This window comes from Lacerta agilis, chromosome 3 (genome assembly GCF_009819535.1).
Source record: "Lacerta agilis isolate rLacAgi1 chromosome 3, rLacAgi1.pri, whole genome shotgun sequence".
In the NCBI taxonomy this organism is placed as follows: domain Eukaryota; kingdom Metazoa; phylum Chordata; class Lepidosauria; order Squamata; family Lacertidae; genus Lacerta; species Lacerta agilis.
In genome coordinates, this window is record NC_046314.1 from 8796506 (window position 1) to 8823249 (window position 26744).

A 26744-nucleotide genomic window follows, 5' to 3' on the forward strand; every position below is an offset into this window, starting at 1 on the left:
CTCCGCTAAACGAAAAGAAAAAAGACGAAATTTTTTTGTCTTGCGAAGCAGCCCCATAGACTTTTTCGTCTTGCGGGGCAGCTTCCGCTAGAATGCCGTTCGTCTAGCGAGGCATTCGTCTAGCGGGGCACCACTGTATTTACTATGTATCTTAATTGTGTATGTTTGGTTTAAGGACTTATTAGCGGCATCTGCATCTCAGAGTAAGCCACAAGTTAAGGCATTTACCGTGAAGCCAGAGTTGCGGTTGCTGCTCCCGCTAGCACTAGGGTTGGAGTAAAGTGAGAGCCACCTGTGCATTCATGGTAAACCCTCAACTATGATTAAACTGGGGTGTGTGAACTGAGTAGTTGCAAAGAGTCAAACAACAGCACAAGCAGATAACCCTTGGAACAAGTGCTTCAATAACATGCCAAGAATTCAGCTGATTTAACTCTTGAGTACCTCCCCTCCCCAGCACATGGTATGAGTCACCAGAAGAGCATAGTAATTTTGCCCATGGTGCAATGAAACTATAGCAGACCCTCCATTATGTACATTTTAACTAAAGTGAACAAGTGATTCATGTGTTAGTCACCAATGACTAGCCCTTTAAATTGCCACTAATTAGTTGCGTAGCCCAGCCACTTCATTACGGACTTAGGAGTGTTTTATGAACTGCAAAGAAAGCTCTGATCCTTACAACTGGTTTTTATACTGGACTTTATTGGAAAAGGTATAAAAACAGAGATCCATAAAAATTTTAAAGAGCAAAATTATACCATGAGGCTCCCGGTATGACAAACAATGCCTGAATCGCAGTCTGAATGCAATGCTATTTGCTAGGTTTTTAAAAAGCCCAGGGCAGAATGCATAGCAATTATGAGAACACAATGATAGATTTGCATTTGAATGCCGAGGGAAACATGCAACATTTACAACAGTGGCTCCAACAAGCCACTTATTAGAGTCCCCTCCAGCAAAGTACATCAGTTATGTGTAAGTAAGGCTTAACATTCTCACCATCTTAAGAAAAAGTATTAAAAGTTTTCCCTGTGATGCACTTCGCAATACACACTAAGTAACTTTAGCTCCCCTATGGGCTCCGATGGAAGTCTTCACAAGATGCACACGCTGAAAGGTAACCTTGAACCCAGCAATTCAGAACAAATGCATCAAAGTGTTCCATATCATATAAAGGAGTCAAAACCTGCTTAAATTAGAAAAGAATGCTATAGTATATTACTTTTTCAAAATCATTTTCTACGGTTGTCTTAGTGTTTTAAGCAGCAACTAGCGTTTTCCATTTTATCAATTATTTCAACATACCAAACTTATACTCTCTATCCACCCAAAGCGTAATATAATTTTGATAAAAGTACAAGTTCCATTCTACTTCCAAGTTGAGAAGGCTCACATTTCTTCTAAAGGAATTACATGATCCAGCTATGTGAAGGATTAATGTTACAGTAAATTCAACTTTGGTTATAGAAGAGATTTAAAAGCAGGATTTATTATTTTATAAAAAGCTAGGGGGGAAATGCCACAGAATCCTAAACAGCATTTTCATACTAAAATTAACCATGTTCTCAGATTTAAAGATGTATTTTAATGCTTCATATATCTTGTTTACCTCCTTTTAGTCTAAGTGATTTTATCAAAAAAATATTGTGTAAATGAATTCTAACATAATCCATAGAATATTGGGGGAAAAATCTGATAGTAGGAATGAAATCCAGAAATACTACTCCCTCTGTTTAAATGCTCTCCATTGCCTTGAATTCACTGAGCGCTTGCACTGGGTTGACGTGCTTTTTCTGGGAGGCGCGCTTGATTTTGGTCTGCGTTTCGTCCTGTTTCTCTCGCTTGACGAGTGGTTTCTTCTCTGGGGCTTTCATTTTCCAGGACACGGCCGGCAGGTTCAGAGAAGCCATCCCTTGAGACTTCTGGTATTTTGTGGATGCCACGTAGGAGGCCTTAACTGTTTGCACCACAGCATTCATCAGGTTCTTTGCAGCTTGAATCAGCGACATGGCACTGTCCACCTAAAAGCAGGTCAGCAAGAGAAAGTCCCTTTAGTTTCAGATAGTGCTCACTGTGCAGCATTTAGGGAAGGCAGATCAGAAGATGCTTCGAATAACCATTTATATTGTCTCTTTACATACGTTATAGATTCCTTTACCATAGAGGTTTCCTGTTGAAACTGAGCATGGTGCTTGCTTTAGAAGAATTGGAGAAGGAGAATAAAGAAGGAAAGCAGTGGGCAGGATTCAAAGGACTTCTTTAGCTGCACTCAAAGCAAAAATGACAGAATCTGAACCCTGCATCCAATCAGACTACAGTGGTGCCCCGCTAGACGAATGCCTCGCTAGACAAAACGAAGGCTGCCCCACAAGACGAAAAAGTCTATGGGGCTGCCTCGCAAGACGATTTTTTTTCGTCTTTTTTTTTTTTTTTGTCTAGCGAAAACCGCAGTTTACATTGCCGCTTCGCTAGACGAAAAAACCGCTAGACGAAAATATTCGCAGGACGAATTATTTTCGTCTAGCGGGGCACCACTGTACTTTTGGAAGTCCCCTTAACTTTCAAAAGAGGTTTTCTATCTGGCATTGGGTGGGTGGAGGTGGAGACAAGGGCTGCTGTCCAAGGAACGCAAGTCCAAAGCTCTTGAATGTTAACTCAACCACTGCATGCAGCCAGTCAAGATTCCCAAGTCATCTGACGGCTGGATACACAATCATGAAATACAGATCCTCATCACTTGCAAAACAGAAGCACTCTTGTAAGATTAAAGCTCGCCCTGATTGCTGGCATGGCATGAAGTATTTAAGTCTTCATGGTAAATTGAAATAACTTCAGTATTCTGTTTTTGCCTGCGTAGGTTTAAGGAATTCTTCCTTACACGCCCAGCTTCTGGGTGAAAACCTTGTTTTTTCATATGCAGGTAAACAAAGGAAGAAGAGCACACATATATATATATATATTAAAAATCAATGCATTCGTGCCTTAGTGCTGCAGACATAATCTTGGACTGTCCAAGGAGTCTTCAGTGCTTCACTAAAAAAAACCCTGGAGTGTTTCTTTAAACAGGACCGTTGGGCAAAAGTACAGTACTTAATAGCCAAATGGTGATCAAAGAAAATTTAGTTAAATGAGATTATTTAAATAAGCCCTCAGTTTAGCAATTACTTAAAGAGAAAAAGCAGTTAGGAAGGAAATTCCAAAGGTATAGCAGTGTTTTGGCCTGTTGCAGCAAAAACAGTCTTATGGCATTTAAAAATAAAAATAATCAGGACGTAAGCTTTTGTAAGCTAGAAGCGTTTCTCTACAATGGCAGCTGTGTGAGAAGAGCAGGAGGGTGTGGCTGGCCCAGTATAAATGTTGCTCATGTTTACAGGTCACCTGAAAACTTGTCTCATGTGGTAACTGCTACCTGCTCTGAGCCATCAGCTATAAATCAAAAAATTTAGCAGCAACAGAGGAGGGCAAGACCTCATTCCAATCTACCTCTCTGGAAATTGATTTGTTGACATATCAGTGAACCTTGACCTATTGTTCCACAGGGCTTCTTCTCTGTTCTGTCTCTGCTTGTAGTATATGGTCTAGAGCAGGTGTAGGCAACCTAAGGCCCGTGGGCCAGATGCGGCCCAATCGCATTCTCAATCCGGCCCATGGACATTCCGGGAATCAGCGTGTTCTTACATGAGTAGAATGGGAGGCAGAGACATAAAAGAGCATCAGAGAAGGGAGGAAAGGAAAGAGGGACAGAGGCCAGTGTTGCCTGTGGCACCTCTGATCATCTTTCAAGGCACCCTAGGGTGCCACGGCCCACTGGTTGAAAACCTCTGGTCTAGACTGTAAAGGTTATTCTGCAGCTGCTAGCACCTGTCTATGTATTTTGAGATAGGGCTTTCAATTGGAGGGCTCCATGGCCTATTGCTAATCATGAGGAACATGCAGAATGAGATGGGACAGTAAGGAAAATTTAACTAAGTCAGGGCGAAGGGGGGAAAAAAACCTGTGGAGAATTTTTGAAATACAAAACCACACCAATGAAGGGTAAGTCAACTCTTGTATGTGTCAATCTGGATTGTGATATCTACTCTACTAAGTCAACGTATTTTAACAAACTGATAAAATATGGAATCTTAAGCACCCAATTGCACTGCACAATTTCTGCCAGTATTCTGTTGTGCCCCATCACTTTGTGTCAATAGCTGATGTGTCCACTGTGCAGCACTGCATAGTGACCACTATCTGCTGGCATTGAAATGTATCATATTAACATCTGTGAAGGATCACATCACTGCAGTGACAGGTGGCGGCAGCAGGTAAGGTGGCACAGATTGTTTGAATTCAGAACTTAAAGACTCCTATGAGGGAAGCTGCAAAAAGATTAACTGCTATGCATATTTTGAGGGACCTTTACCTGATTTAGGCCTCTTAATTAACAGATCAAGACTGCCTTTTCATTTTTATGATTTCTACAGCAGCGCAGATAATGTAGACATTTACGAAGAGAATCTGGGTTAGGATCCATTGCAGCCATTTCTCAGATTCTGCATATCAGTGGAGAATATACGGTAATCATTCCCGTATGCCCTACATTTAACAAAATCCTTCTGACCAAGAACTGCATAAACAAGTGATATGGGATTCCCGACTCCTTCTGCCAATTTTAACTTTTATTTTTTATTTAACAGATTCCAAAACGTTGTATTTATACATCACAAATAATCACTTAATGGGAAGGCAAGGGCTGTACCAAACTAGGTCATTGTTCAACTGGCTGATGGGGAAAGGGGTATCTACACGGTGTACGCACTTTTCTTTTTCAGTGTGTATTAAACTACATTCTACCGAGTCTAGCTTGGAGACAGACAATTATTTATGGCAGAAAACCATGTAAGCCACACAGGCATTTTATAGTCTCAGTAAAACCCCAGGGAACATGTTAGCGGGCTGTCAGGGTAACAGCTATGTCTTTCTCCCATGCTGAGAGCCTTGCCAAAGAATGCCCTTACATGCAGAATACCACAGCAATACCTGTTGTGTTTTCTGCAGTGCTTGTCCACTATCCCCCTGGTTGTGACAGATCTGCTAGGAGCCTATTGCTACACCAAATGTACTCTGCATGAAGGTGGTGCTGCCAACACCACTATATGTTTCTGCTTTAGTTTGCCATTATTCTCAAAGGCGTAATTCACTTGTTTTCTTCTTCTTCAAGCAGCAGATTTGGGAAGTTTGATATTTAGGATCTGAACCTTTCATTTCTCCCATATCTTAAAGTGTGAATTCCCTTCTGTGAAAGTAATTGTCTAAACACAACATGTAGCTAAGAACAAACCTTTTGATGATCAGAAAGAAGAAGTTGAGGATAGACTAGTTTTGTGGAGTAATAAGAACCATGTTCCGACCACCACTAAGGTGTCTCTATCACAATCACTGTTTAATGCATAAAACTTTTATGGATAAATGGGGAGCCTTGATACAGTGGGATAGCATTCTTGGGCTGGAAAAACTTACTCCTTAAATGTAAACCCTTGAAGATGGCAGCATAGTACTGGGCAGGGGAACTGCATTGCTGTAGGGGAGCATGCAGTCTTACATTTGGGTACACATGTTTGTACTTCAGTGCATGCACACAACCACAAACACACCCACCCAATGATTTTTTTTTTAAGTGCTACAAAACTGTTCCAGTTTTGCAGAGTGGAGGGTGAAGTGGAAGAGACTACAGTGCATATAGCAAAAGTGTGAGAAAATGCTGATAGTGATTTAGCACCATCAATACACAAAGTGCTTTACAGCGTAATATAAACCTATGGGGAGGTGAGGAGAAAAAGACTGCCACTATTGCCTGAAGAAGTTTCCAATGGTGGCAATGAGATAAAAGGGGAAGGTAACATGGGATGAAAATGATGCGTACACAGCTAGGCTGGGGACCAAAGGGTTAAAACGGCAGGTTTTCAAGGGGAAGAGAGATAGCATTGCTTGGTCATTCTGCAAGGAAGTTCCGGGGCAGCAAAAGAAGTAAGTGGCTGACTGGTAGACTGGGAGGAGCACAAGTAGAAACAATAGGATGGGACAGGTTTGTAGAGAGTTTTAAAAACAAGCAGTTTGATGTAAAAAGTGGTGAGAAACAAGTATACATGATGGCAGAAAAGAATGACTTGGGAGTGGTAGTTTGGACAGAAGTAAAAGGATTAGATCTAGATTCTATGGTGCTTTCAGAAAAATAAACCATTATTCAGAATGCAGCTGTGGAATGGTCTCAGCTCTGGACTGCTGCAGAACAAAGTTTAGATGTATCCTGTATAAAACAGGAATAAAAGTAGATTTGCTCCCTGAATGAAAAGGCATAGCACAACTGTGAAAAATTGCACAATACTTTGCATATCTAGCATGGCCTCTGACTTACCAGAAATACCTAAGTATTTAAGGATCATCAGAAACAATTGTAATGAGTTTTTGAGCAAAACCAAGATGCTCCAGGAATATTTCCAAAAAGGAGATTTATATATTCAGAGATCAGAAACAAAATGAAGACACACAAAGTTTGTTCAGAACCCTAAAAAATTAACATAAACGAAGTTTGTACAACTGTTGATGTAGAAGAAAACCAAAACTGAAGTGTTCAGAAATTTACATACCCCAGACACAACGAGTTCTCCTCCCAGGTTTTGAACTTCTGCCTTCACTTTGCTGCAGATGTTTAGCTGGTGGCAGTATAAAGCAATACGTTGCAGATAGGCTAGCAAATCCTGTTTGCAAGCAGAATCTGGGCACTGAGGACAGAAATAAAATTGGTATTTAGTTCTGAGACATTAAAACTGATCAGTGTATCACATATCAATAGTGTTTCCAGTCCCCCAATGAACATACAGGCTACCCTAAATATCTAAGTTGGGCAAAAAGCTGATAATATCAACGGCCACCTGGTCAGTCATCACCTTGTAAAAAAGGTTTGGGAAAATGCCTGTCTATATACGCTGACTGACCTATAAACAGTAATAATACAGGTATATGGATTTCATAGGGTGTCCTGATTGAGGCTTCTCTCTTTTGAAATGTATTCTGCTTTTGTTTTAAAACAAAAAATTTAAGGTGGCGGCATACACGGTTTAATAGTAGACAAACTTCGAAGCAGTTATAGTTCCCCTCATTTTATCACGTCTGTGAAGAATTTATCCTGTGAGCTTCATGGCTGAGCAGGAATTCAACTCAGGTTTCCAGCCCTGGCCCATTACACCAAGCACCAAGAATTTTCCCACACAGTATAAATATCACCCGTGGATCCCACAGCCTAATATGTAAGAGAAGATTTTTGCTTCTAATTTTAAATATATAGTGTAGCTATTTAGTGAATACACATTTAGGCTTTCTACACTGCATAGTGGAAAATCGAAAGTGAATGGCTGAGAATTAAGTGTTTCATTATTATCACGTATATTGTTCACTTCGTTTGCAAAAGTAGATACTCTGAATAATTGCTTGTTGAGAGCAATTGCACGAGCTATTCATTGCCTTTCAATCTATAATAGCAACATCCTGAACTTGCACCTGTAAGGCATTAACATGCTTAAAACTGTGCTAGTTTGCACAGAAGGTCAGATTTTACTGGTTTAACTAATCTGGCTGCAAAATATATGTCTTCACTTTTGAGAATTCCAAAATATACACACTGTGAAGTGGAAAAAAGCAGAATGAATTAAGGTAACAATGGGATGGAATACTGAATGAATTAAGTTCTCACAATGCGTGAAAATTCATCTAAATGGTGAGAAAAAGTACTTTGTAACTGCAAATGGAAAAAGCTATTATTGCTTTCAGTCCTACAGTTTGAGATAGATGCAAGTTCCAAAATACTGACATCTCTGCTGGTGGCATGCAAGACCAGGGCAATGTAGTAATTCCACTGCATTCTAGAAGTGCATATGGTTAAGTGCTGTGTGACTGCTTGCCTTTAGGCTCCTCATCTTCCATAAGGTCAGATTGTGCCAAGCCAGAGCAATTTGCAGAACTTCACAATGAATGTGTGTCTCAAATATGAAATTGTACAACTGGAGGTATAAAGCGAGCGTTCAGAGAGTAATTATTCAAAAACCAAGTTGAAAGATTACAACTTAACCTGCATTTACTAATGCTGGGAACACACAGTGAGGCAGTTCTTTCGAGGTTTTTTTTTTTGGGGGGGGGGGTAAGGTGTCCAAGCATCCACAATGATTTAGTTGCAGAGCAATGTATGAAAAAACAAGAACAAAAACCAGCAGTGGAAAGTAAAAGCTTTCTTTTGGGAACTCTACGCTCAATGACAATTTTTGAAGTGAACACCAAGCTTCCCAAAAATTCAGGGCAAACTAGCGATCCAGCTACAAATCAAAAAGCTGAAGCGGAGGAGAAAAAAGAATCAATAATTTGAGTCAGAAGACACCATAAAACAAGCTGCTAGCTCCAGGACTCTTGTACTTGTGAACCTAAAACCCCAGTTGAAATTAAACTAAAAGCTTGTGAAAAATCAGTTCCAACTCACATGATCAGCAATTGTCCGTCCTAACTTGTCCATTCTTGACCCAGCTTCTGCAATTTTCTTTGCTGCACTAATAACATCCGATGTATTTTTCAGTGGCCCTTTCCCTCTGCAAAAAAAGAGAGCACAGCATTTGTCTATTAGAATCAGGAACACAAATCAAGGACACCTTTTGTTTCTTAATTCTTTCCAGCTGTACAGGGATGACTACAACTAGGCTGCACTAATGTGGCACTGAAGCACACTGCAAAAGATTGCTTCATATTATTCACGTATGTTTCTGATATAAGAAGGTAAAACTTGTGAACCAGGTTCTTCACATAGTTCTGTATCATATTACATATTGGAAGGAACCAAAGAATTGTACAGGTAGTTCTGAGTATCTGAGGAGACTACGTTTGCATTTCTTGAACACAGACCTCGCCACTTTCACAAAAAGAGGATCTTTTACAGGTTGGTGGGATCATATGTATGTATGCGTATACATACAAAACTATCCAAATCTCTGCAAACAAACACTCTTTGGAACACAGTCATTAACCTATAATAAAAATAAACCAAAAGTGAACTAATTTAAAGTGTCAGATAATTAAATTATTGCAATATGCAAAAAAACCCACTTCTCTGCTTAATATTTAAATACTATGAAAGCTTATTTATTGTACTCTATTTTAAAATAAATATCATTTTGGCCCAGTTTTAGAATACAGATAACAAATTGAACACAATTTCTATGCAGTTTCCTGGAAGCTCCATGTATGCATCACAGATAACCAGTGCAGGAAGTTACATTTTAATCTTCACAAAATGTGGGATTTCCAAAATAATTTTGAAATTAAGTCTATGTTCAGCAATGCATGTGCTGGAGAGAGCTTAGTTACTCAGACATTTATTATTTATTTCTACAATTTATATGGCACCCTACAGCAGAAGATCTCCGGATAGCTTGCCAGAATCAAAGAGAATAAAATGAAACATAGCCAATGAAAACCAGAAAGACTACATTAAAACAGAGTAGAGACTTTGCAGCACTAAAATTCTAAAGAGGACGGGGGGGGGGGAATCCACACAGCCAAGGCAGTATCAAACCCACATTATAGTTTAAAAGGCCTGGGACAATAAAAAGGTCTCCAGCTGCTACTGCAAGGACAAATAACGGAAAGGCCCACTCAAAGCCACATGGCATCCCCCAGTTGTAGAGGAGACTTAGAGAAGGGCCATGGATAATGATTTCAAAGTGTAGGGAAGAGGTGATCTTTCAGATACTGAGGTCTCAAGCCAAGAAGGATTTTAAAGGTCAAAACCAGTTCTTTGAATTGGGCATGAAATGAAGAACATGAGCCAGGGGAGATGGCAAGGTACAAGCATATTATATTAATAATACCCAGTTCCAGTGTGTATTATTATACCTGTATTACAAACTTAGTTGGTCTTTAAGGTGCTACTGGAAGGATTTTTTATTTGTTTGTACCAACTAAAGTTTTTCACTGTTTTTAAAAGCAGCCCCCCCACACCACACTGGGTTGTTTCCAAATGAAATTGTCCTGTTAGTGCAAAGACTTCTGCCCAAGCAACAGAACCATCTCTTTCTAACTCTACCCATGCTCCCAACTATCTGCTCTGAAGTGGGTTGTTTTTTTGGGGGGGGAACCCAAAACAAATTTGCACAGGCACACTGGAAAAGTAAGTATTGGTGCACAAGGTGAACTGCTTGCACTAACAGCACTTCACTGGATACAAGCCACTGTAGTAATACAAATGAGTGATTACCCAGACTTGGATCATTGAAGCCAGTCTCACTCTGCGCCCCCCCCCTTAAAGAGTTCGAGCCTAAGATGGTAAAAAGTGTCTCATGACACACCTCTAGATACAAAGATAGATGAGTGCCCTCAAATGATGAACCTGGTCCATTAGGAGGGAGTGCAACCTCCTCGAGATCAGGGTGAACCACAACTGATCTGGGCAGATGAACCATGCACTAGCAGAACCTCAATCTTGTCTGGATTGAGCTTCAGCCTTTTGGCTCTCATCCCATTACCATTGCCAGGCACTGATAAAGCACTTCCATAATCTAAGTTTTATCCATCCCGCCCTCCCTGGATGATCTCATTCAGTGGCTTTGGGTAGATGCTTACAGCATGGGGGATGAGATGGAACCCTATGAGACAAGGGGCCATGAAACTGAGCAGAAATCCCCCAGCACCACCTCCTGGAAGTGGTACCTAGAACCACAGAAGAAAAGTACTATGCACATACAACTTGGACAGGGTCTTGAGAGGATCCCATGGTTGATGTTAACAAAAGCTGCTGGGAGATCCAGGGGAATCAGTCCTCTCTCTCTTTCTCTGCTAATCACCAGCCCACAGGCTGACAAAGGCAATTTCAGTACCAAAGCAAGGGCTAAAGCTAGATTGAAAACAGACAATACTAGTCGGGTCAGTCAATAGCATTTAGGAACTAATGTAAATCTAACAGAGCCTTGTTGAACAAAGGATATGAAATAAAGTTGCCCTCAAAATGCTTATTTAGATGGCATGTCCATGAGGAATCCTTACCTGGTAAAATCTGTCATTTCCATCATAATCATGCACATTTGTTTTGCCAGAACAATGATATCATTACCACTATCATCCCATTTGGACACTTCAGCATCCAATTTACTCTTTTCTTCCTGGAAGCTGGCAACTTGTTCAGCGATTTTTGCTTTTTGCTCCTGAGGGAGTTGAGCCATGATAGCCTGGAAAGAAGAATGGTTTCACATGTAATTACTTCCATTCATTGGCAAGGTGGCATTTTCAGGTTATTTTCACTAGCCAACTAATTCAGAGGGGCAGAATCAAATTATATCTGAAAGGATGAGAGGAACTTTATTTCCATCTTGATCCATATCTTGCACCTATATGAATTATCTACCATTAGAAGTACAGACTATTGGGAAAGAAAGTCACTGATAAAAGGCTGATTTCTGAAGTCCTGCTGAGAGGAAATTGCTGGCATCCTGAGGGTGCCTTCTTTCTTCCTTCCTTCCTCCTTTTCTCTTTGTAGAGTACAATAGCCTTTACAGCAATGTGGTTCAAACCATTATAGAATCACTGCTGCAGAGTTCATCTACCTTCAGGTAGATAGCTGGAAATTAAATTTATGTTTATTGTCAAGAAAACCTCTTGAATATTGTTCAAGAGTGCTCAGAAGCAAAGCTTTGAGGCAAGAACACATCCTCTGTAATCACCAGATCATGACGTTCCAAATTAATTCTAGGATTGAATTTTGGAAGTTTAAACACACACTGTCTACAGACAAAATTGTAGGGCTATTTCACCAAGTGAAAGCAAATTATAACAGAGCTAAACCACTGTTGGGCTATATGAAACAACAGGGCAACTCAGGGTGCCTGGCTTGAAAAGGCATGTTTATTCACAAACAAGTAGCCCACCTGCAGTTTCAAGTAGTGTACTGGCATGTCCTCCTTGGAGCAGTGCCACTTGAATTTAAGTATCTCCTTTAATTATTCTGGTAGTGTTCTGTGCAAACACACTGTGCATGCACGCACACACAGAAAAATTAGAAATTACCAATGGCGCTTGGTGAGAATTATCTCTGGTCTGCTACAATTTTGTAAGTAACACAGTTGCCAAGTTTGACATTTAGCATAAAATATACATATGAAGGGCTATTTGGTTGGAACACTGAAGCTAATCCAATTATTGAAGTATTACGTTCAGTTTTGGTATCCATCATTTAAAAGCAATCTGAAGAGGAACTGGAAAGAGTTCAGAATAAATAGTTTGGAAGCCATGCAATCTTAGGAAAAGTAAAGGAATGTGAAATCTAAAGAGAAAAGGTTGAGGTGGCATAATACAAGGAAGGAGAAAATAAATGCAGTAATAAAGACGAGGGAGAGAGCCGAGACCAAATATAATGGTCTCAAGTGGCACTTTATATGCTGGCAGCAGAACAAAATAGTCCTAAGTGGTACATTCTAATTAGTGAGGAGTCAGTGTAGTGCAGTGGTTAAATGTTGGACTCGGACTTGGGAGATACAGGTTCAAATCCCCTCTCTGCCAAATATCTCACTGGAGTGGCCTTGATGAAGTCACTATTTCCCAGCCTTGGCTAACCTACAGGGTTGCCGTGAGGATAAAATGTGGAGGGGGGGGGGGAAGGAACCAAGTATTCCACCTGGCAGGAAAGGAAGGATGTAAATATAACCTATAAACAAAGAAATAAACTTATCCTTGGCTATTAAAGGGAATTCTAATGCAGATATCAGATTAGATGTTCTTATCTGACGATCTTGTATATTAGGTCTGTGGTTCTATTACAAAATGTGGGGCAGAAGGAAAGGTAAGAAATCATCAAAACAGGAATAGAAATGTCGTTTATCAGATTACATAATGATAGACAAACAGCTAAGACTCATGGGTTTCAAGGTGGGTTTCTGAACTCACTGGGATAGCTGAAAGGATAGGGCCAGAAGACTTCATGATCTTTGGGTAAAATTATCTTAAGGCTAGGGATTAACTAGTGTGGCAGGAGGAAAGTACATGCATCAGAGGGGAGAAGTAACTAAGGATGAGGATAGCAGAGTGAGTGCATGCATAGGTGCATATGATGGGGTGGAGTTGGACAGTTGAACAGGGCACTTGGATCTGTCATGTTCTGATCCAATATGGACTGCCCCATTGGCAACCTTTTCTTTCTGTTTTAATTCTACTTCCTTCCCCAAAGCAGAAAAGAAGGAAGAAGATGGTTGGAGAAAGATGGACATTAAGATGATATTATGGGGTAGACAATTAAAAGGTAATACACTTCTAACCCTTGAAACACAAAATATTTTTCTAACATGTAGAAGCAGAGAGGAATGCTAGCCTCTTGATTAAAGTATGATCAAATGTTCTGCATATCATCAGCGAGATTTGGAACAGTTTGCCTTACTCTTGCACTTTGGCCTGCAATAAGTTGGTCATCTTCAGTCTGAACACTTGTCCGGCTTCTAACATCAAAGTCTTCTGTCTCAAAGTCTGAATCATCCAATTCTTCAGGAGTCTGGGAAAACAAAAATACAAAAAGTCAAGAGCAATTCAGTGAACAAACATCTCTAGAGTTATTCCCTCTGGAATGCATCTAATTTAAAAGCTTTAAAACTAAACATGAATGAATTTGCACATTTTGTGGCTTACAGATAAGCAGTTAGAAATGGCACCACCACATGTACGGCTTATGACATTTAAAGCATCCTGTAGATAATTTGATGGAGAGATTGAATATATATGTTTTAAATACATATTTTTAAAACCGTGGACAACTGATTTGGGATGCACATGTTAAACTGCAGAGCATCATGCCCACCTGCTTCATTAACTGATACGCTAAGATTAAGCCTCCTTCACATTTTTTGTTGAAGACAACTAAAATAGGATTCACAACACTTATAAGAAACTCCCCATTTAGAATGATGTAAGCCTTCAGAGAACACGCTCAAGATTTGGGAAGTTTGATATTTATTCTGGCTACTGTATGTTTGTCTTTGTTACATTACAATCCACTCTGAGTCTCAAGCATGGAGCTGGATGACAGTCAGCGAAAGTAAATGCAATGGTCTCTTTGTTTTGGTATTATAGCTCTATCTGCAGCACACACAATTTAGTATTAATTTTTGAAGGCAGTCCAAGAGTTCGGCACGTTATTACTTTGGATTACAAGTCAACCCAGTTAATATACTGCTTTTCATAGGTTTGGAAAAATGCAGCTACCATTTCATTCATATCAGTTTCTTTCTTCTGTTGTTATAATCAAGATGCCAGCAGTAGCAAAGTGTTTGACTGTATTAATGGCTTGGCAACAAGCTACACAAGCTTCATCTTAGGTTAAATTTATCTCCCTGTCAACTGAGGAAAGTCAAGTGTTTGTCTTCCTACTCAATGAGATAATGAAGCCCTTGCTCCACTTTGTACTTTTATTAGTAGTAAACTAATACCTAGTACAGTGTTTTTCAACCACTGTTCCGCGGCACACTAGTGTGCCACGAGATGTTGCCTGGTGTGCCGTGGGAAAAATTGAAAAATTCAAGAGAATTACTTTATATATAGTCAATATAGGCACAGAGTTAAATTTTTTAACATTTTCTAATGGTGGTGTGCCTCGTGATTTTTTTTCATGAAACAAGTGTGCCTTTGCCCAAAAAAGGTTGAAAAACACTGACCTAGTATACAATATATGTTGCAGTAAACGCCTGCATTTATTCTAATTATGGGCCATTTCATTGTCACGGGTGGGACACTTGGACCATGTTTTTTTGGTATTCACACGTGTAACAATGTAAATATACATAAAAATTAACAACCAAAATTTAAACTATGTTCTTAATAAGATACTGAACATTTTACTATTTTTTTTATTATTTTTATAGATAGATATTTTTGACAATTTTATTAAATGTTAAAGTATTGTCATGGGTGGGACAAAAAAAGGACATGGAGCTTGGGATAAGTTTGATTTATGGAAAAACTCTGTGAGTTGGGAGGTGAATCAATGATAAACTCAGCATTATCTGTTTAAATCAATGTTTATTGGTTACAACTATGCAATCAGGAATTAAGTTTAAGAAATTTAACGATACAAAATTAAGGAAAAAATGCTGTCACGGGTGGGACAATCATCAGAAAACTTTTAACTTGAACACTTCTGTGAAGACTACGTAGGTGGACTTTTGAAAAGAAGGTCCATAAACTAAACTTCTTTTGTCTTTAGCTTTAAAAAATTGGTTAGACTGCACGTTTGGAATCTTCCTCACCCAAGTCCAGCGCTCATCTAGCATTCTTATCAGGCTCATTTTTCATGGAATGGCCCTTATGGAATGAACTCATGTAAAGGCCAACACAGCAGTGAATGCATGAGCTTGGCTTCCCTAGGCAGAAGTAGCATTATGAGTTGTCGAATGTAGGCACTGTGTTGTGCCAAGCAGCGATCTGCTATAGCTTACTAATGCTTGTATATACAACAAGCAGACATGCATACTCATCACATAAAAGTTGTTTCCCAACACAGAAGTAATTTCTGTGAACAAAATTGTATGTCGATTTAGCCTTGGGATTCATGATGGCAGTTTCCATGATCTAACCAGAGACAGAAACTTAATGCACTACCTAGATGGGTTCAGGGTGGGGTAGCCAACATAATACCTCAAACTCCCATCAGCTTCAGCCAGCAAGACCAATGGTCAGGGATGTTGGGAGTCATAGCCCAGCTGCACATGGCCACCCCTGATTTAGTGTATTAGGATGGAGGTGAGAGAGGAAGGCAGCTCTACTCTCCCAGTTTAGCTTGCTTGGATAAACTACTTTCACCAGTGTGTGTGTACAGGGGTGGATTTAGGGCTGTGCGAGTGGTGCTCAATGCACTGGGTGCTGAGACAAGGGGGCATTGTTTCAAAGCCCCATACGCGAAGCGCTGGGCTTTGGGAAGGAGGTGTGAGACTCTGAAAGGGTCCTAGAGTCCTCCCTCCCCCTTCCCAAAGCCCAGTTAGCGCTTTCCCAGTTTTGGGAAGGAAGCGGGAGGGGGTCTAGGACTCTGCCAGCATTCTTGTACCTCCTTTCCAAAGCCAAGTGCCTCCTTACTCAAATCAAATCAATGTTTATTGCGTTTGCGATTTGGCCATAGCACATAGAAAAGAATCCAGGCAGTAACCTGCCGCGATTATACAGAGACTATGTTAAGATACATTTGCAAAGCAACAGATATAAAATCATGGTAGATAAAACAGGGTAGGAGGCCTCCTTACTCATCTTTGGGAAGGCAGTGTGAGGGCTGGGGGGGTGCACTGTGATCTTGTACAGGGTGCCATAGTACCCAAGTCCGTCACTGGTGTGTGTGTGTGTGTCTGTCTGTCTAAAAACTGAAATACTTGCAGCAGGGGAGCAAATAGGTATGAAGCAAGCTCTGACAAAAGAATCTACAGCTGCTGAGACAAGGTGCAATATTTCAATTTTCAGGTTTGGCTCATGTTATTTTTCCTCTCCAATACTGATACAACTTTTGGGAAAAAGTATATATTCTATTTGAATTACAGGAGCATAGAATGGGAAAAAGAAGTTGGGGAGGTATTACATGAAGCAAGCCTCATAATCTCATCTGGGAATGCATGCCAATCTCTGCCTTAGAATACAAGTGATGCCAATGTGGTAATGTCACAGCAGGTTATTGTAATTTTAAAACCCCTTTAATCTAGATCCCTATTTTAATACACAAAACATGAGGAAATGAAGATCTGCCATCAGTTGTCCTGCAGTTTAATCTTTGTTAGATAAAAAAAGGTTTCTCCATGTAGCTTTTATATTCTCAGTATGCATTGGCTTAATTCAAAGTATACACAAATGCTTAATATTATCCTGCTTTACATTTAAATGTTGATTAATGAACTGTATTAGTTAAAACTTCCAATATTTGTGATTAATTCATATACTTGCTTTGAAAGCTCTCTACCATCTTTCCAATTTGCATTTTAGATTGAGATGTGAAGCTTTCAATAAAAGAGCTTTTCAACATAGGCCCAAGAAGATGAGACACACTTTTAACTTAATAGTCTACTGATTCATTGAAGTTTGAGTTGCTGCATTTGGTAAAATTGAAGTAGCAAACAGGCTGTCTTTTGAATTTGCTTCCTGAAGCACTAGATGTAATCTTAACGTTACAGGGTTTTCTTAGATTTATTCCCCCTGCTGTGACCTAAGAGCCTATCAAAACCTGCTTTTTTATCTTAGCCTTGACAGTTCTATTCTGTGTCGTCAATCCTAAAGCTTTTTATCCCACTCTTAAAAGTTTCAAAGCAGCTGTTGTAAATTAAGAGTGTTAAATACATGTACAGAATTACATAACAAGATAAAAACTTAAAATATCTTTCAGCTAAGTAATTAAAAACTTTTTTGGGGAAGAGTGAAAATAGACAGATGGTTGTACTACTCTTAAAGAGATATTTCTAGCACAAAGATACTTGATCTGAGCACTTGATCTGAACACAAATCACGTATGTCTAAAGCAGGGGTGAAGAACCTTCAGCCCCCCCCCCCTTTGGGCCAACTGACATTAGAGAGCTAGCAATTAGGTAATGCAGTTTAAGAAATGTTAGGTTTACACATCACTGTGCCCCTCTAATCAGAGGCACTAGCACCAATTGTCCTGTAAGAAGCATCCCAATGAATTTGTGTTCTGATATTGTCTTATTGTGATTGCTGCATACTGATGCAAGTTGTCTCTGAATTCTTAAAAAGCAAAGTATATATTATGATAAAAGGAATGGGTTACCATATTCTATACCAGTTGTAGCTTTCGAACACTCGCCAAATGACAGCTACACATAAAACACACTGTAGTAGCCAGTTATGAAAGCAGTTCAGCCAACGAATGTGCGACGTTAACTGTGACTTGACTTTATTCGTCTCTGCTATGTCTTTTAACTGTAATAATGACCTATGGCCTATCATGGTTAAAACATTTGGGAAGTGATCACAATTGTTTATATAATATATAAACAAGATCCCATACCAATTTGCAGGTAATGGGTGGAATTAGGGGTACAAGCAGTATTTAAGATTAAATCTGTGTCATGTGTTTTTAGTTGAACAGCATTTATTGTTTCATTTTGTATTTTAATTGTTTTTAAAAAAATATTTTTAATTAAAGATTTTCTTGATTTACAAAGGTTTGTGTAATATCTCTCTCGTATTTTTTCCATGTAACATTTTTACGAATCAATTTCATCTGTTGAGACATTAGGAAGAAAAGGGGAAAGAGGTGGGCGGGATGGGGAGATGGTTGGGGTGGGGTGACGATGTTTCTATTTTACTTAGTACATGTTGGGTTTGGTGTCAGCGTTGTTTGTGCAGGTTCTTTGTTATTCGCTTGTGCTCCTTTGGTGGTGAGAGAGGTTGGGGTTGGCATAGGGTGATTGTTTGTTTGTGGTTGGCTGTGGTGGTCTTTGGTTTATATGACTTGAGAGCTGCCCAGAGGTCTTATGCTGTGAAGCAGCTGTATAAATTTAGAATGTGTGTGTGTATATTTTATACAGACACTCATAAGTGCTATTGTACTGGCTTATTGTTTAATAAAAATGTGTTTGAGAAAACCAGTGAATGCTCTTTTAAGGAAATAAAGGCTGACTCACTCTGATCATCAGCACTGCTTTTCTGATGTCACGAATTCCGTCATACACCAATCGAGAAGCATCGATGAATTCATTTTCATCCATTGGTTGAGCAGGGTCAGAACTCAGTGCTTCTACAGCAGCTTCTACTTGTTCAGTAAAACGTGGCATAACTAAAGAACACAGGGGGAAAAAACATTCTGCTTACCAGAATACAATAAAATTTGTGGCTCTTAGCATGCTGATTCTGCAGTAACACAATACAGTTTTTGAATCCACAAACATTATTGGTACAAATGTTCTTCCATTGTAATGTTACAAATCAAACACATTCAGATTTCCTAACCGTATCCCTACAAAGGGCATATAATACACACAGGACAGACACTTAAGAAAGGTGGGGATGTGACTACATTCATGCTAGTTTTGTACATTAATTGTATTGTGCATTTGAAATGTGTACATATGAAAATGTTTTGCCATGAGACATGAAGATGGTGATGTTGACCACTCAGAAAACCTGAGTTTCTCAGTGGTATACAAATGCCATTAATAAATGGGTCGGGGCGTTCACAAGAAGGCTGGTGATTTGCTTCCACCTGTCCAGTGCTGGCTCTAGAAAGGATTCCTGCATTGCAAGAGGTTGGTCTAGAATTACCCTTGGGATCACTTTCCAACTCTACAAAGTTATTTTGTTGGGCCATATAAAGAATACTAATTTGTTAAGATGCGGTTAGTGTGACAAAAACATGAGCAAGAAAATGGAAAATCTGTCAGTGCAACAAATGCAGGATTAGATTACAGGTCCTCACATATGGCCTCAGTGGTAAGCCTAACACCTTTGCTACAAGAGGAGGAAGAACATGGTGAAATAATTACTTTCCTAAAGAAAGAGGTCAAATTGAGACTTATAAGATCCTTTAATGCTTTATAAAGAATGTATATTCAATTTTGCCCTAAGTCCTGGCTAGACCTACTCTCTGCTTTGCTGGTCAATTTCTACCTGGTCTGGGGGGTGCAGGGTCCAGACCAAGGTAGTTGCTGAAGGTACCAGGGACCTTCTTGCAAGTATGTTGCTCAGGATACTTGGAAGACTATCAGGGTGGGGGGTGTTCCGGGGCTGCTGTTGGGGACAAGATTTAATTTTGGGGATCCATTGTATTTTCATGATTATGCTTTTGTATTTTGTTGTTAGACCTTATAATTAATTATAAGGGGATTGTATAATTTTATTGAATATTTCTTAAGGAAATGTTTTCATCAACTTATTACTTTCCACGTTGTGAGCTCCCTTCAGCATAGTTTACTATGGAAATGCAGCATACAAATTCATGATGCTGATGATGAGAACTAAGGAAATTTTAAGTAGCCACTGTGATCTGCAATGAAGCATTAAAAATGCTGACCCCAAATGTACTGTGTGTTACCAAGATCACTGTGGAAGAGGAATGCAGGATAGTGATACAGGAACTTGGAGCAAAATGGAACTACAGTGGTACCTCTGGTTGTGGACAGGATCCGTTCCGGAGCTCTGGTCGGATCCTGAGGTTTTCGCAACCAGAGGTGACTGTTCTGCGCATGTGTGCGGCGTGGTAGAGTACTTCTGTGCATGCGGCGAAACCCGGAAAAATACTTCCGGGTTTGCCGCATGTGTAACCTGAAGGATATGTATCCAGAGGTGCACGCAACTAGAGGTACCACTGTATTCAGTCTGCCAGAAGGATTCTGGCTTATCTGTCATCAGTACCACCAGAGACGTTTGATCCACCAGAGGTTGTATTTCCTGCATCAACTAAGGAAATTTAAATTGCCCCAGCAAGTGTTGATCCAATTTTACAGAGGCATCACTGAAACTGTTCTCAGTAATTCTATTACTGCTTGGTACGGTACAGCCTCCAAGGTAAGACAAGAAAAGGCTCCAACGAGCAGTAAGAATTGCAGAAAGGGTAATTGGTGCTAGCTTGCCTTCAATAGAGACACTCTATGCTACCCGAGTTAGGAAGAGAGCAGAGGGAATTGTTGCAGATCCTTTGCATCCCGGTCATAATCTATTTGATTTACTTCCATTTGGACGTCGCTACAGGACTTTATACACAAAATTGGCCAGGCACAGGAACAGTTTTTTCCCCTTGTGCCATTAAATTGTTAAATTCGTAGTTGTGTAGCGGAAGGGGAGGTCAAGTTATGGGTGGGGTTTCTTTGCTGTGTCATTGTATTGTTAGTGGAACAGTGTTTGTATAAGGTATGTTTACACTGCAATGTAGCTGAAGCAAAATTCCAAGTATGTTGGAAAATGTACTTGGCAAATAAATTGTTCCTTATCCTTCAATGCTACATTCAGTTCATTGGCAAAACTATTAAGATGCATTTCTGCAGCTCAAACTCAATCCAACCCAGTAAAGAGGCACAAACTTTGAGCTCTATCCAAGAGGCCTCCACCCCTCTTGGGTTGTACACCAGGTGGAAAGGCACAGCATTTTGTACAGTGGGGCAGTAGGTGTCCTGCTTTTTTCTTGCTTCCATTTTCAGGGCAAGTACAGCCACACCAGAGCCAGATGTGACTGCAGTAGTGGCACCAAGATTTAATCTGGTGCCAGATTTTAGGATTTACACAACTAACCTGTGAAAATTAATGCTGGAAGTCACATTTGTAGATAAATTGGTTTGAATTCTCCTTTCATATGCTAGAAGGAAAACTGCATTGATTGCAACCTTTAAGAAAATCTTTCAAACAATTGAAAACTAGCACATTTAGCCTAAATAAAAAAATGAAGTTAAATTCTGCAACATCCTATGCACTATACTGTGGCTTTGCATGAAGATGCATTGGCAAATTGTTTTAAGCTCAAGCTACTAACTAGCACAAACACAGCACTGTTCATAGTGCTCTGAATATAGCAGTCATATGGCACTAAGAAATCCCTCTGAATGATGATATTGATTTTATGATTAATTCATCTTAATTCAAGGTCAAAATGAACTAACTGTCTGCTGGTCAAAATGAACTAATGTGTGCATGGACAGAGCAGTCATAAACAATTCCTTCTGGTTTTCATATTACAGTTCAGCAGAGTATCAGACTTGGTTCCAGACCAGAAACGTATTGGGTGTGTATGTTAAAATTAATGACATTTTAAATTTACCAATTACACTTCCGCTTAGCTCTCATCTGTGACTTTATATTTTTTTCTTTCAAGAGAGCAAACTTGTTCCGTTAGGACATGCATTTTAGTACTGCAAGTCAGTAATTTCCCTGTGATTACATCCCAGGGATGGGATGTTGACTTGGACTGGTGGAACTTGTTTTCAACAACATCTGAAGACTCTCAGGTCTCCATGAAACCTATTATCATCTGTACTTATGGATAAGCAGACCCACATTTCAAGCTAATATTCCAGCAAAACACTAGATTTAGCACTGAGGTTTAATAAATATGCTGTACCTACCGACACAAAGTTGTAAGCAGAAAGCACTGAACGGGGTAAGTATCTGAAATTAAAAGCCTGATGAGGTAGTTTATCTTACCTGTGTTTGACAGCAGCTTTGTTGCCTCCAGAACCTTTTCTGTATACACTCCAGGTTCATAATTATCCATTTCAGAAGTGACAACATGAATTACTCTAGCTGCACGACCACGAATTGCACCAGCAGTGCGATCTAAGCCATCAACATCTTTTTCTTGGAGTGCAATGACACATTTGTTTACATCTTCCAGAATATGATTCTCTGGTAGTAAAAGAGAACAGAATAGAATTCAAAATTAACTTTTCGCCCTATGTTGGTGTATAACAGCATCAGTACGGAGCGTGAGGGGGACTGGTCAAGGCTGTGAAAAATCCAAGTCTTTTGTTGTTATGTGTTGAGCACAAAATGCAGCAATTAATAAAAAATTCAATTAAGAAAAAAAATCCTTTATACCCCCATTTCATGACTGAAGGAAATTGTAATCATTCACCAGTTGAAAGTCTATTTTATTTGCAATACGGACATGAAATAAGTCACGTTCCAATCAACATTCTAAAACAGGGCTGGGAAACTTTAATTCCTTCCCCCCATCCTGTTGAGAACCGCATTCTGTCAATGATAGTCTGCTGGGGACAGCAGATCACTTGCAGAGGGCTCCCCTGTCTCTTTCCCTCAGGTTATCCTGTTCTGCTCTCCTTCCTGCTCTCTCCCCTCAAGGTTCCCCAACACGTGCAGAAAACCAAGCCAAGGGCCACAGGTTACACCAGCCCTCTTCTAAAAAGTTTTATAGATCAAATCGGACAACAAAGTGAGAGCTGCAGACAAAATCAAATACCTAAGAACATTCTTAATTATTTGATGGGAAGAGAATGCTTTTCACTTTCCTACATCTACTTCTTCAGGAAACAAAAGATCTTTCTGAAGCCCAAGAAAGATGAAGATGCTCAAGTTCTTATTGGCGATAATTTGTCCATGTTCCTCAGGCAGCTCTGACAATTTCACGCTTTATGGTACTCCATTTTCCAGATACTTCTGGCACTGAAGGTATTAAATATTTGCACTGAAGCGGTATGCTCCTTTATGGAAAACTGAGACATGTACTACAAGAATTTTTCTTCTTCCTTTTGACATTCACCCCTCATTCCAAATCCTCACACATGTTCCTATTCTTGACATTAAGCCATTCTGAAATAGTCTAATGTTAATCAGAAGTATACAAAGCGGCACCACACATAGCCTTTGCAAACCGCTTGTTTCAAGCTCCCACTGTCTTCTAAATGGCACCACTGGAGAGCAACTTTATGCAGCCATTAGCTATGTAACAAACATTATTCAGCAAAGAGCAAACGAGTGAATGCAGAATGAAAATTAAGAAGCTGGGGATGCAGAACAGTTAGGACAGGGGATTCTTAGCACAGTATAAAATCCAGAGACTGAATCCAGTGAAAGTGGATGTGCAGCACCAGGTTCCAACCTCCTCAGCTTCACTCTGTCATTGGCTAAAGTGTCTGTCCCTTCCACCCCAGCCAATGCTTTTAGGAAAGATCTTTATAGAGAGCTGTTAACAAAATAAATAAGTAAAGGAACTAATTATTAATGGAAGGGAAGGGAAGGCTATATTACAGTGAGAAAGCCTTTCGGGAGCAGAAGGGGGTAGGAATAGTCAGGCTGTCCTCCACAGCCCCAGAAGTAAAGGCTGCAAGTTGCAGGCATCTTAGCTTGGCAGTAGCAAGATAATAAATAGTAACTGCTGCTGAAGTCTGCAGTAAGGCTGGGTTGCAAGTTGCATGTGTGGCAGGGCACAGTGGGAAATGTGGCAAACGGCTCCAAACTCACACAGCATACGTTTTCAACACCTCATTGTCTACAGCAGCTCCATATATGGAAGGAGTGAGGCAGCCCAGCGGTATATTTTCCACTTCCACTACCAGCCTGAGATCCAGAGAAGTAGCAACAGCAGTGAGGGCTTCTGTGTTTTTGCGTATGCTCGCAGTACTTTCTAGAATTTGGATTGAGGAAACACGGGGCTTTTAAGAAAACTTCATCTCATGGAGGTGAGGTTTACAGGAAAAGAAATGTCTTGTTATTGAGTGCTCCGCTACAGTCCCTTTAACCTGTTACTAATGTTAGACATCAGCTTCAGTGCAAGCCTGACATTGTAACACAACATAGCCATAGCTATGAACAAGAGCTGTTCTAGTGACCCGGTATACTTCTTTATTTACATAAATCTATGCTGAACACCAACCGTAAATGACTGGTGATTGTTATCTCTAAAGTGCCTGAGGTAGTCAGACATTTTATTTTAAAAAGTAATACACAAAACCTAGCTGCAAGCCGTGTGATTAATAAAATAAAGTATTCAAAATGCTGCCTGAAAGGAAATAACATGCAAATTAAACTTGGCATACAATGTATCTTCTATCCATTTATCCAAACAATTATGTTAGCAAATAAGTCAAGCAGCATAAATAGACTAGTCTCCCAGCAATCTACAATAATTTATACAATAAACTTCGCTCTTTTGTACAAAACTGTTATCATTCAACAGCAACAAACCATAATGATTGTCACCTTATTGTATTGTGTGCACGTAACGCAAACAGGAATTTCCAGAACAGTGGAAAATGTTTATTGGATAACAGATGTTAAGGAAGTACTGTTCCATGTACACCACAAATATGGGGGAGATGTATATATTGATGGCAGTACTACTGGCTGTACAATATAGGTTTTCCAGATGCTTCAATTATTTGTGGAAAGGAAATGCCCCCCCCCCCGACTGATGTGACCAAGAGAGTTCTGGGCTAAAACAGCCGTGGTTGCCTGCAAAAGTCTGCATCAATGTTTTCAGAGACCTCTGAAGACTGGATCATCTTATTGGAAAGCTTTCCTTCTGTTTTTTTTTTACTCTCACATTGTAAGGTAAGTTCTCCTCCCACAGGACTGATAAGAGTATATCTACACCTCTTCTATATTTATATATCGACATCTTAACCATCCATTTTCATTTACTTCACGCAACTGATGAAATACAGTAAACCTGCAAATTATGCAGCGGTTACGTTCCAGGGATCACGCCTAAAGTCAAAATTGTGTATAGTCAAAACACATGGGGTTCAATGTCAGGTGGATTGTCTTGTTGCCCCAGACGCCTGTCTACTGTTTTGTTTTTTGCCAAGAACGTAAAGATAGGGCTGCCATATTTCAAGCGTTTCCGCCCCGAACACTCCTTCTGACTCCAGGTATGTCCAGGACATATGGGCAACCCTATTAAAGAGAAATATGCACAAGCTAAATGCTGTAGACTCTTGCCTCCAAAAGCTTGTGCTTGCTTGAGTCAGCTGCTACCATGTTATACTCTTCGTTGCAGCAAACCAACAATGCTATTCACAGAATTCAAAAGGATATTCCAGTGCCACTGTAGCAGGATAAACAATAAAGCTAAACATAAAAGAAATCTTAGCATTCTGCAGCCCATTACCTGATACTGCCAGGAAGTCATCTATGGAAGTGATGTCATCCACAGCATCTGTAAGCACACGAACTTGCTTTTCCCACTGTTCTTTAAACATCTCCATATTTTCTTGAGCTAGCTTACTTTGTGGCTTGGCAGCCAAAGCCAAAGCTGCATTTATTACCTGTAACGCAAGGCATTTTTTAAAAACACACTATGAATTTACCAATTTTCAGATTTATGTACTAAAAATGAACTACATTCTGCAAAACTGACAAATCAGTGGGGCGTTTTTGACTGGGGGTAGTGGGAACAGAGGCTACAACTGTTTTGGTCAAGGTTCCCTTGAGTTAATTCATGACAATAATCAAACTGGGGATCTTCCTGATTAACTTTTATGTTACAGCAGCTCTCAGTATGGAGAAAAAGCAAGGAAGACTGAGGGTTCCCCTCCCCTAATTTAGATCTAATTATGTTTGGAATTGGCACAGAGTCTGCACATGTTCAACTGACTTAAATAACAATGTCATGAACACATCTTTTTACAATTTTGTTTTTCTTCCAACGTCTAAACAATGGAGTAATGTCAGGCACATATTACCCCTTTGCTCAATAGAGAAACAGATGACAGAGGATAGATATTATTTACCACTGATATAACAACTTACCAGAATATTTTATGTTAATAGCTTTAAGCTACCTCTGGCTTACGCTTTATATTAAGAAACTACAATAACTTTTCTATTATGATCTGAAAAACCACCTACCCTACTGTGTTAATTTTAGCAGGCAAAATATTATTATGCACACTAAAAATATATTTACACTCCCCACATTTCATACAGAATTAGACTATAGAATTCATAGGTCCATTCATAATTTACCTGAGGACAGAGGGCTTCAAGCTGGCTTGCTGACATGTGGACTAATTTCACACCTTCTTCGTTATTTGAGATAGAACAGGCCAAGTTGGCAACCTGTGCATATGACAGAAAGGTATTTTAGGAAGGTGTTTTTGCTTCTGGAATCAAAAGCTCTGCACAAGGAAACTGTTACAGTTTGCATGCCTTTTACAACTGGTGATAACAATTCTTAAATTACAAAAAACCCAAACATTTGTGAACAAGTGTTAGCATGCACCTAACACTTCATGTATTGCAACCAGGGCTAGCCT

The 26744-nt window shown here is 39.7% G+C and overlaps 1 protein-coding gene across 3 annotated transcripts in view; it reads right to left on the minus strand.

Moving 5' to 3' along the window:
- Positions 1–685: 685 nt before the first annotated feature.
- Positions 686–26744, minus strand: part of CTNNA1 (catenin alpha 1) — a 70117-nt gene continuing 44058 nt past the window's right edge. For all 3 annotated transcript variants that reach the window (XM_033142807.1, XM_033142806.1, XM_033142805.1), the window contains exons 10-18: positions 26455–26547; positions 25598–25754; positions 22174–22374; positions 18669–18820; positions 13445–13555; positions 11065–11246; positions 8513–8618; positions 6633–6767; positions 686–2024 (exon numbers count right to left, since the gene is read on the minus strand). In XM_033142807.1, the coding sequence (XP_032998698.1) occupies positions 1737–2024; positions 6633–6767; positions 8513–8618; positions 11065–11246; positions 13445–13555; positions 18669–18820; positions 22174–22374; positions 25598–25754; positions 26455–26547 (1425 nt within the window). In that variant the 3' untranslated portion in view covers positions 686–1736. The remainder of the gene's footprint in view (positions 2025–6632; positions 6768–8512; positions 8619–11064; positions 11247–13444; positions 13556–18668; positions 18821–22173; positions 22375–25597; positions 25755–26454; positions 26548–26744) is intronic.